A 12,268-nucleotide genomic window follows, 5' to 3' on the forward strand; every position below is an offset into this window, starting at 1 on the left:
AATGACCAAAATGACAAAAATTACAAAAATTACAAAAATTACAAAAATTACAAAAATTACAAAAATTACAAAAATTACAAAAATTACAAAAATTACAAAAATTACAAAAATTACAAAAATTACAAAAATTACAAAAATTACAAAAATAACAAAAAAGATTAAAATGACAAAAATGACAAAAAGTTAAAATTCAGTAATGGCGTGATGATTATCTGGGATCTGAATTCAGTAATCGTTTTTGTACGTTTCAGAAATAGTTTTGAAATTCCGAAACAGATTGAAAATTCATAATTCGAATTGAGGTTCGAAATTTTAATTCAAAAATATGAAGGCACTGTTCAAAATTCAGATTCAGAATCAGCTCGTCAATGAGTTCTACTAGTTCTACAATCAAAGCAAAATTATCATGATGATTATTTTGTTAAGGAATTCGAATTGCAAATGATCGCAGGCTTATAACTCTGATATTTAGTTCGAATTATATTTCAAATATTCAACCAAACTCAGTTTGTTTGCATTTCAGTTGAAAATGACAAAAATTAGGTACAGTTTGAGTATGCGATGATGAAGAAACATGTTAACGAAACATTAAGAGAAATGGCAGGGAATTTCATATGTATTTTACGTGTTGTTTAAAATTGTTAATATTGCATTTTTTTTTTCAAGAGCCAAATTTTACACTAGAATCTTTAAATAGGATGAATTGCATTAATTTTCACAGATAGTTAAAATCTTTGGATTTGTTCAACAAGCTCTTTTTTTTTTTAAATTGAAGGCTGTTTGGAAAAAAAAACAAAACTTATAGTAAATTGAAATCAAATAAGCAATATTGAACTGGCCAGATTACCCGGTATTACGCGTACAGTAGATTATCGATTATATCGCGGTCAAAAAAAAAAATCAGCGTGAATTTGACCAAACCGTGAATTTTGCTAAACTAAAAATTAATCTGGAAAAATGTATTTTTATTGCCTTAAATCAATAAGGCTGGAACGAATATCAACTTCTTCTTTTGCCACCCCCCCCCCCCATCGAAATTTCCAAAAAAAAAACAAGCTTCCGTGCAATTTATTCCAGTTCATTTGTTTTTCGCATTATTTTTTTTATTCAACCCCCCCCATCCCCCGCCCCCTCGTGATGTTCCAACTCTAAGTGACAAAAGAAGGATTTTAAATTTGTTCCGGCCTAATTTATATTGTTTTCAATAGTAGAAACGTTTTTTTTTAAATGTCTTTATTATAGAGATTTTCAACTTTCTAGTAGAAACGTTTTGTATCAATAAATTTCGATCATAAGATGTAATTAGCAAAGTTTACGAAACACAAAGGATCGATTTTAGTTTAAATAATAAATTTAATACTGTACATCTAGATAAAGTGAATTATTTTATTTTTATGAAAATTTAACGGTCTCTAATGTCGAGTTTGAAAAGAATTCAAAGAAAACTGCATTTCAAAATTATCTTCTGCAATTTTAAATTTCAATATTTTAATCTTCACACCTTGGGTTAATTGGAAAGTTAAACTTTTCAAAACATATTTTGAAATTTGCTCAACTGAGACTTTTAAAGTGTGTTTGTTGAAATTTTTTTTGGGCAGATAACCGCTATAACAGCACCATTATAATTTAGACAAACACCGAAAATACGTTTTTACTTTCTGAAATGGTGATATTATTGGCAACACAAAATGTTCGAGCATGTTGCCAAAAACGAACGGGTCTGTATGTCGAAATTAAACAGTTTTTCTTTCTTTTTTTTACAGTGACCTTGATCCGCATTGTCCGGAACAGAAATCTTCCCAACAATCCGACTGGTGACACTGACCATCTTCGTTCGTTTGATGCAACTTCAGTCGCTGTCCATTATGTGTGAATTTTTTTTTTACTGTAAGTGCTTGGTTTGAAAATAAATGTCTTATAAAAATAATTATTTTATCTTTGTATTTTTCATAAGGCTTTTAATATTTAAAACCTAAATATTTACTAAAAATTGCAAATATCCAGAATAAATTCTAAAATTTGACATTGCTGCGTATTTTTACACCACAATAATCCGTTCCATTTTCGTGCATCGCTTTCGATATAAATGTACACGCCGTGATAGAATTTTAGATCAAAAACGATGTTCCGTTTTCGTGCATCGTTTCCGATCTAAGGTTACACGAATTATTTTTGCTGTGTACCGCTTACTTCCTCTATAGTTGTGAACCGCTACGGGTTTTTAGCCTTTTGTTTCTAATTCGTTCATTTTGAACGTATTTGCAAGCAATTTTACATTGAAGAAAACCTTCCGGACAGTTTTAGCTGTAAGTTTTTGAAGGAAATATCCTAGTTGTTAGGGTTTGGGATGGGTTTTGTCACATTTTTTTTTTAAATATGTCTTTATTTGTATGAATTTATCATTACATGTATATTACATTATTACATTAAATTAGATGTTAAGCTCAATAATGAACTGTTCAGAGCCCTATAGTTAACTAGATAATAAAAAATTATTTATAAGATTTAAATTTGCTGAGCGCAATCAAGTATTTAATGTAGGAGAACATCCTGTAATGGAGGTTTTGTCACATTATTGTTAACTTTGTATGAGAGCCCCCTTCCCATAAATCGGAGGGCCTGTATCATTGAAACCAATCCCGGTCCTCAAAGCGACTTAAAACGTCTGGGATCGTTTTTTTTTGTATGAGTCGTTTTGTGTCATGCTTTAAATCATCTTATTACTTTAAAACTAAGATATGAGCCAATAGTCAAAATAGTTTGAAAATTGTTCGAGTTCTGTAGTTTTTTATATGAGACCTCCCTACATCCCTCCCCCTCAATTTCAATCATCACCTGAGTATGTAAAAATTTGTCCAACGACACTCTAAATCATCTCATGATTTAAAATTTGATGAACCACTTTTCATATTAACTTTGTATGCGAACCTCCTCTCTTTCAAGTCGGATTGGTTGGAAATTTTACAGAAACCATTTCCGACCCCAAAAACTCCCATATACCAAACGTCACATTGATGGGTTCAGTAGTCTTCGAGTCTATAGGGCAGAATTTTATGGCAACTTTGTATCTAATGCTATCATGCCTTGTAAGTAAAATTTGGTATAATTTTGCCCTAATAAAGGCGATACAATGCCAAAATTTGGGCCTCACTTTACATATTTCGGATCTCAAGTGTAGGTTGATTAATGATGCCTCGTTCAACCACGTTTTAAAAATGTCTTTTATGTCTTGTTTTGTTATCTGTGAAAAAACAAAACAAAACCAAATAGTGCTTTTATTTTCTTCTCAATACCTTATATAGGTGTTAATATATATTGATATATCTATGCTTCAATGAAACCTTATTTTGCCATCAGGAAAAACGTTATAGTAAATTATGCTATCATTGTGGCGATGATAGCTCATTTTGATAACTGTTTGCTATTAATTCAGGCATCAAAGTCTTCTCGGGCAATCATATTCGATTTTTAAATTTGAATTACATGCGACTCAATTTTTGATGTTTCAAAATTTTCCAACGGCGCGCTTAGTTCGGTCTGGTGGAAGTCCGGCCGTATGTAAATTTAGGATTTCAAAATAATTCAAAAATCTAAAAATTTGAACAAATTGGACAAAAACTTATGTGCAAAAAAATATACAATGCATACGTTAGATTGAACCAAAAAGTCGAGTTATTTTAGTTTAAAAGTTAGGAAAAATCACGATCACAAACGGTAGAAAAAATCTTCCTCAATTTGTTATTAGCTATTGAAGTTTATTTTCTAATAATTTAGCGAGTTTTTCATAAAATTTGTTGAACTTTATTTATTTCTTTCTCTGGGCTTGTGATATAGCTCAGTTGACAAGTCAGTTGCTTCCTGAGCCGATGTCCGCGAGCTCGAGCCCAAGAGTAAACATCGAACACAGTTGTACCGGATAAGTTTTTCAATAACCATCCACCAACTGCAACGTTGATAAAAAGTCGCGGAAGCCATAAAGATGGTAAAACGACTATAATCGAAACAAAAAAAAATCTTCCTTGAAGTTTATTGGAAATATCGAAGAAATTCGGCCTGACCTTATTTGCTGGTGACAATTTGTTTCCAGTCGAAGGTCAAAATTTACTGATGGTACGCAGTAGGGCTAGGTGGGGAAATTATGAACAAAATTACTCAGTTTTTCATACTATCAGTTCAATCAAGTAGCTCTTTAATGTTGAAATTCTGTAAAGTAACGGCTTACGGCGTTTGTTTGAAATTATTCCTTGTTCATAACTACCCCACTTAGCCCTAGATATAAACGAAATTTAAATTATTTTTGAACAAACTAAGGCTATGATCATTTAGTATCCGGGCACTTCATTTCGGTGATAGCCACGTTACTAGCGCTCCGATATGCAAAACTTTAGCAGCGTTGTGTTGGTTATGAAAAAGACTATCTTGCCTATTTTTTCAGATTTTTAAGTAAACGTGTGTTTGAGATATTTACGATTAAAAAAAGACATGGTAAAAATAATTTGGCACAATCTTCTAGGAAATTCTTCATTGTCGACTTGAACACTCACATAACTCATGAACTCATGATTTTTTATGATTTTTATGATTTTTTTTTTGAGCCAAATGGTTAAGAAGTATGAGGAGCCATTCTGCATGCTCACGAAGTTCAAACCAAGCATCGGAGTGGAATCCTTGATCTCAACTATGGTAATTGGGGATAACTGAAAGCAGGCCCCTTAACTATGCAGTAAATCCGTTTCCGACAGGCAAAAAGTGTTGCCTGACTAGAAGAAACCAAGTAAACAAATAGTGAGCAATTTCATTAATCTCAATCTGTGCAAACCGAATTTAAGTGGTCAAATTCTTCGAGATGCCTACTCATGAAAAGGTTCCGACCAGATTTCAATTGTTTTTTTCCAGGTAATTTGTGTAAAATATCATGGTTTTGCGAAAGTTTTGCTTCTGTGGTAAAAATAATAGATCAATACATGACTGGAAAAGTGTGCAAAGATAAAAAAGAGATTAAATGATAAAGTTAGAGTGTTTCTTGTAATCAACGATATTTTTTTTTTTATATTTTAACATTCAATATCACAAAAAACCTTCATTTCCTCCATAGGAAGTATTTCGATCATATCAATAGTTATAAAAATGCACACGTTTGTAACTGCCCGGATTCTAAATGATCATAGCCTTATATTGTAAATTGTACAAAATGTCTCCTAACGCTCCTAAAACTCAATGTATTTTTTGATGGTTCGATTACAAAATGGTCTTATAATGTATTATCAAAAGACTTATAAAGAAAACTTTAATAAAAGTGGGGTTGAATATGAAGTATTGAATGTTCATATTCATTTTCTGGGTATATTTTAGTTTTCATTTTTTAGATAGTTATCTCATTGAACGAAAAATGGAATCAACGATGATTGAAATGAATATCGCCCATCCCCCATTTAACGCACCTGATAGGGATCGATTTGCCAGTGTTTGTGGAAGGAGACGATGGCCGGCCGGTCTGCCGCCAGAACTTCCGGTGCGTAATCGGAGGGCCGGGCCTGATGGAAGAGCGGCGAATGAATCGGCCGAACACCCAGCTGGAATAGACAAGCCGCCAGGATCATGTCGTCCGGTGAGGATGCGGAAGGACATTCGCACCACCGCAGCAATGCGTCAAGTATTTTCACACCAATGATTATTCCGCCACCACCGGTGATGTAGTTGTAGCCCTGATGATGATGATGATGATGTCGGTGTCGACCGCTTTCGTCCGGGTCCAAATAGTCCTCCCTAGAGACCAAATGGTAACCGTACCGTTCGCCGATGTATAGATCCTGATTGGGGTTAAAGTTGCCCAGGTATCGAAGCAAAGCCGAAGGACTGCAAGAATCGGTAGGGAAGGATGAAAGAAATAAAATTGACCGTTTTATTAGTCAGTTTGTGGTGCTGCATTCGAAATTTTAGGTAAGGTAGAGCGTCTCGATTGGCAAGCAGACGAAAACGTGCGTTTCTCGGAGCAATTCATCATATGAAAGGTAATAACATAATTTATAGGGCTTATCCTGAGGCTTGAATTGAGTGTGAATTAGTCATTCAGTGAAAGTGTAAGTTAATGCTCAATGAATATTCTGTTGGGAGTTGAAAGAATACGATAAGAGGTTATTATCCTGGATTGTTTACATCTGTAGAATTTTCAGTAAGTATTTCACGAATATCAGCTGTTTTTTTTTCCAGAAAAAAAAATCTTTTACGTTTTGTCATTTATCTACCAAAGATTAATCCTTAATATTCGCACCTCAAAATTGTATCGTCATCCACCAGCATGATCCATTTGACGTCTGACAAGCTGGCGTTCTGTGAAATTTCCTCTCCAATGAGCCGAATGATTTCCAATGTTTTCGCACAGTGTCCAGCACTTGTGTTCGGTATTGGAATCCCCACAGTCGGAATGCTGGCATCTGTGAATAAATGTAACGATAATTGAGACATTTAAAAAATCAATTCAATTCATATTAAGACAGTAAACGTACCACTAATATCGCTGTACAGTCGGAGGTGCTGAACGTATTTGGCCCAGGTGTTCAAAAGTACCGGTACCCGGTCCTCGTGAAACTTTTGGCAGGTTTTAACAGCGAATATTATGCTACCCTGACCAAAGGGACGGATGGATCTGTTACTTGTTGATTTCGTTCTGGAAACGATGCTACAGCTACTCGCGGTTTCGAATTCTTCCTTCGTTGGTCGCTAAATTGACGAGAAAGCAAGTAAACAGATTATTTGAATGGTATTTTCTGTGTGGTAATAATTTTAAACTTAGTAAAAATTTAAAAAAAAAACTTTCATCTTAAGAACGAATACGGGAAGAATTCAGTCACTAGGAATTTATAAAGTTTGAGGATTATGTGGGTTTCTGAATGATTCTTAGCTCAAAGTAATTCCTCAATGGTGATCGTGACAGTTAGCATTCGTACGTATTGTTAAATAAAGATGGCGAAAATTGGAATGTTTAATAATGGAGTTGGGACAACCAACATGTCGAGCCGATGTAAGTATTTTAAACGGAGACGGTAAACATTTTTATTTGAAACCAGTGAGCTAAAAATCCCAACATATGAGAAAAATATTAGAGATGATACAGCTGACCTTAACTAAGATGTACATGCTTTTGGACCTTCTGAAAGTATCCAAAGTTTTTAATTTTATTTTTCCAACAGTACTGTAGAACTGTCGAACAGAACTTTTTATTGATAGTTGCACATTCAACAGTAATTTGAAAGTAAAAACTTCAGACTAGCGTCTCAATATTTACTGAGCTGAAACACTACCTTTCTGTAAAGGGTGATACGGTCAAAATTTGCTCAATATCAACTTGACGTATTTCTTTCAATTTTGCATTTTAAAAACCTGAACTCCCCTCATTTCCAAGGTGTGTATGTGAAGAATGTTGCTCCTATTTTAATTTTGGAATTCACTTTTCAGTTGTCAAAATGCCGTCCAAGCAAGAAGAGTAGCGTATCAAAATGTTGCTTGCGCATCGCGAAAATCCGAGCTACTCGCACGCAAAGCTGGCAAAATCGCTAAAAGTTGGCAAATCAACCGTTACAAATGTAATTGAAGTGTTTGTTGAACGTTTGTCGACAGCCAGGAAGTCTGGATCGGGGGGAAATCGAAAACTGGAAGCCGTTGAGACGACAAAGAGAATTGCCGGTAGTTTCAAGCGAAACCCTGACCTCTCTCTCCGAGATGCCGCAAATAAGCTGGGTGTATCGTATTCAACCGTGCATCGAACCAAAAAACGAGCCGGACTATCGACTTACAAGAAGGTAGTGACTCCAAATTGCGATGATAAACAAAATACGACGGCCAAAGCGCGATCCCGGAGGCTGTACACGACGATGCTGACGAAGTTTGACTGCGTGGTAATGGACGACGAAACCTACGTCAAAGCCGACTTCAAGCAGCTACCGGGACAGGAGTTTTATACGGCAAAAGGAAGGGGAAAGGTAGCAGAAATTTTCAAGCACATGAAACTGTCAAAGTTCGCGAAGAAATATCTGATTTGGCAAGCCATCTGTACCTGTGGCTTGAAAAGCAGCATTTTCATAGCTTCCGGGTTGTCAACCAAGAAATTTACGTGAAAGAGTGTTTGCATAAACGTGTAAAAGTTTTGTTTGATAAGTTTTGTTTGTGATCGAGAATATTTGGCAGTGCTCAACAAAATTTTCCCGTCGAAATATTTATGAAATTTTCATGTATTCCTGAAAAAATATTTAAAAATATTTTGAGAACAATGAAGTTACATTAAGAAACTTGATGTTTCTTCTTCTATCTGTACAATCTCTTGATATGTGTATAAATAAGGTGCATGGCTGATTCCATTTTTTGCTACGCTCTCAAGGAGGCGTCTCTTGCTACTCATTGGACCGTGGCAGTTCGGCATAATCCAGGCCAATTGTCATGGCTTGTAAGCGTAGCACTATCGACTTCCCTAAAGATCTCGTATCCTGTATCTCTCGTTTCTCATTTCTCATTTCTTATTCCTTATTCCGCATTTCTCATTTCTCATTTCTCATTTCTCATTTCTCTTCTTCTCATCTCTCATCTCTCATCTCTCATCTCTCATCTCTCATCTCTCATCTCCCATCTCCCATCTCTCATCTCTCATCTCTCATCTCTCATCTCTCATCTCTCATCTCTCATCTCTCATCTCTCATCTCTCATCTCTCATCTCTCATCTCTCATCTCTCATCTCTCATCTCTCATCTCTCATCTCTCATCTCTCATCTCTCATCTCTCATCTCTCATCTCTCATCTCTCATCTCTCATCTCTCATCTCTCATCTCTCATCTCTCATCTCTCATCTCTCATCTCTCATCTCTCATCTCTCATCTCTCATCTCTCATCTCTCATCTCTCATCTCTCATCTCTCATCTCTCATCTCTCATCTCTCATCTCTCATCTCTCATCTCTCATCTCTCATCTCTCATCTCTCATCTCTCATCTCTCATCTCTCATCTCTCATCTCTCATCTCTCATCTCTCATCTCTCATCTCTCATCTCTCATCTCTCATCTCTCATCTCTCATCTCTCATCTCTCATCTCTCATCTCTCATCTCTCATCTCTCATCTCTCATCTCTCATCTCTCATCTCTCATCTCTCATCTCTCATCTCTCATCTCTCATCTCTCATCTCTCATCTCTCATCTCTCATCTCTCATCTCTCATGTCTCATCTCTCATCTCTCGACTCTCAACTCTCATCTCTCATCTCTCATCTCTCATCACTCATCTCTCATCTCTCATCTCTAATCTCTTATCTCTCATCTCTTATCACTTATCTTACATCTTTCATCTATTATCTTTAGCTCCCATCTTTTATCACTAATTTAGCAAAATAGTAATGCGTGAAACGTCAAGATCTATTGTTTGAAAAAAAGGCTGAGGAACCTTTGATAATTTTCGAGGGTGAAAAAATCGAATTATTGAGCGCTTTGAGGAACTCTCTTAATAAATTCCGATTGAGCTGAAGTTTTTGCAACAAAATGTACATGGTTCTATATTGACATTCGAAATGGAAATATGGGTTGTCAGCCAATTTTCATAATGTCATTCGACGTGTTCCTCAAAAATTCTTGATTTTATTTATTCCTGATAAAATTTTAGAATAATGGTTTTAGCTAAGTTGAGCAACAACAACCTGTTTGAGGTTTTTTTTTATAAAACACAAAGATACTGAAAAATGTGTGTTTAAAAAAACTTCCATCTTATTTAGAATCGACTGCAATTTGTTTATTTAATAAATAGCCAACCAGTCTAGTTTATCCGAACATGAAGTGTTTATTTAACCGACGTTTCGGTGCTGATTGGCACCATCCTCAGGGTAACTGGGATTTTAAAAAGAATTGTTGTAATTTTATGATAGTGTAAAGTGTGAGTTATGTTTTGGTCCTACTTACAATAATGTATCTGTTCTTTGTAATAATGCTTATGATAAGCCTATTGTCGTTTTGTTGGTCACTTGGTAGTTTGCACATGCTGTAAGGTCAAAATTTTTGGTATACATTATTTTAAATTTGAACTGTTCTAAAAACATTTTTCGATTTCTTACAGAGCTAATTTTGGTCTTGTTATCTATGGCGGTCACTGAGATACTGTGGGTTTATGGAAATGGTAGCAAGTTCATTCATGTTGTGAGTGTTCATTTTGAGAGATATTTTGGGAGAACTTTTTCTGTTTTTGTTTGTGTTGGTTTAGTCTGTCAAAGATCGCAGCATAGGCTGTGTTGAGATTATCTACGTCTGCTCGTTTGTTTACACTTTTTTCGGCTATGTAAATGTGACACATTTCTAGGAATTCTAGGTTTTTGTGTCTGAGTGTGCTGTCGATAATTCGGGTATTAGGCAGATCGAACTTGTGTTTGTAATCAATACAATGTTCGATAAGGGCTGATGTTTGCTTTAATTTTTCCTGAAGAGAGATTGTGTTTGGGTCTGTGTGAGCTATGGAGCCGACAAAAGTGTAAACAAACGAGCAGACGTAGATAATCTCAACACAGCCTATGCTGACGATCTTTGACAGACTAAACCAACACAAACAAAAACAGAAAAAGTTCTCCCAAAATATCTCTCAACATGAACACTCACAACATGAATGAACTTGCTACCATTTCCATAAACCCACAGTATCTCAGTGACCGCCATAGATAACAAGACCAAAATTAGCTCTGTAAGAAATCGAAAAATGTTTTTAGAACAGTTCAAATTTAAAATAATGTATACCAAAAATTTTGACCTTACAGCATGTGCAAACTACCAAGTGACCAACAAAACGACAATAGGCTTATCATAAGCATTATTACAAAGAACAGATACATTATTGTAAGTAGGACCAAAACATAACTCACACTTTACACTATCATAAAATTACAACAATTCTTTTTAAAATCCCAGTTACCCTGAGGATGGTGCCAATCAGCACCGAAACGTCGGTTAAATAAACACTTCATGTTCGGATAAACTAGACTGGTTGGCTATTTATTAAATAAAAAAACTTCGACTAAATTTTCTTAACTTGATTTACATTCACCTTTAATTTATTGAATTATCCAATAGGATGAAAATCCCATAAAATGTTTCTCTTGTTTCGCTTGAAGGTAGTGGTCATGCAACACTTTGGTTGGGAGCTCGAGTCCTTATGCCAGTAATGCTTTTTCAAACAATCATCTTTGGCACAGTGCACATTTCAGCACATTTTCGGCACAGAGATTTGCTAAATAGGCATTGGATTTTTGCTACCTCTTCTATGGGCTTAAGTATAAGTTATGGAAGTTTCTTCAATGGGTTGACTTCACAGGCCATTCAGTCTTTCTTCGCTGCAAATAACGCGGATTTTATATTTTTCCAATCGAATAAAATGTTCAAATTTTTCGAAAATAAATGAATAAATTTATTGATACAAGTCTTTTGTAGCGTAGATTATCCAATGATTAAAACATGTATCGAATGTTGGGTCAAAAATAGTATCAACGAAAAAATAGCCATAGGTATTCCTTTTTCCTCAAACAGCAAATCCTTTCTAGTGACCGTGGCCAATTCGCACACATCAAGGAAAAGCTAGTAACTATTATCGCATGATTAGCTATGGTGGTAAATCACTGAACCGCAAAAGTTTATGCAACGATGAGCCGGGTTCAAAGCTGGAATAAAATCTACTTCATTCCTCCAGAAGCTTTTTTTTCCAATCTTTCCATTATAGGTACTATCAGCCTCGCCATTGTTAGTTAGGCACTCGTGGTGAGTTTTCCATATTGACTTGATATTTCCCGTTAAGATGGAAAGCTCTAACTTTTCAATCACTTTCAACGGGACGATATAAATAGGTGAGAAAACTTACACCTGGTTCCATTAGGGCGGCTCCGGCCATGATGGCGCATCCCTGGCTGGGACGTCGATGGGCGCAAAAGAAGGACCGGGAAGATAGCGGCTGACCGGTTCCGCCATTCCAAACCAGCAGGGCAAACTCGTGGCCAGCATCGATGAAGAATTCGGTCAGCTTAGTTCCGGCTGCCGACAGAAGCTGGCACAGGTGATCCACCAGCGGAATGGAAAGGGCGATTCCCGCCCGCAGATACGGATAAAGGAAGCTTGATGGATTTTTGAAAAATGCAAAGTGATGAATAATGGTAGCCTCGCGGTCGTACAGCGGATATCCGAGAAAGAGGTCCTGCGAAAAAATGCAGAAGTACAAGTATTAGTCCAGCGGCGATAAAGAAATTTGTACGGTTGATGGAGACC

At 35.8% G+C, this 12,268-nt stretch overlaps 1 protein-coding gene across 1 annotated transcript in view; it reads right to left on the bottom strand.

The window, feature by feature from the left end:
- Positions 1 to 5,432: 5,432 nt before the first annotated feature.
- Positions 5,433 to 12,268, bottom strand: part of LOC129741554 (uncharacterized) — a 29,715-nt gene continuing 22,879 nt past the window's right edge. The window contains exons 7-10 of the mRNA XM_055733296.1: positions 11,868 to 12,197; positions 6,507 to 6,720; positions 6,272 to 6,434; positions 5,433 to 5,856 (exon numbers count right to left, since the gene is read on the bottom strand). Of these exons, the coding sequence (XP_055589271.1) occupies positions 5,433 to 5,856; positions 6,272 to 6,434; positions 6,507 to 6,720; positions 11,868 to 12,197 (1,131 nt within the window). The remainder of the gene's footprint in view (positions 5,857 to 6,271; positions 6,435 to 6,506; positions 6,721 to 11,867; positions 12,198 to 12,268) is intronic.

This window comes from Uranotaenia lowii, chromosome 2, assembly GCF_029784155.1.
Source record: "Uranotaenia lowii strain MFRU-FL chromosome 2, ASM2978415v1, whole genome shotgun sequence".
NCBI classification, from domain to species: domain Eukaryota; kingdom Metazoa; phylum Arthropoda; class Insecta; order Diptera; family Culicidae; genus Uranotaenia; species Uranotaenia lowii.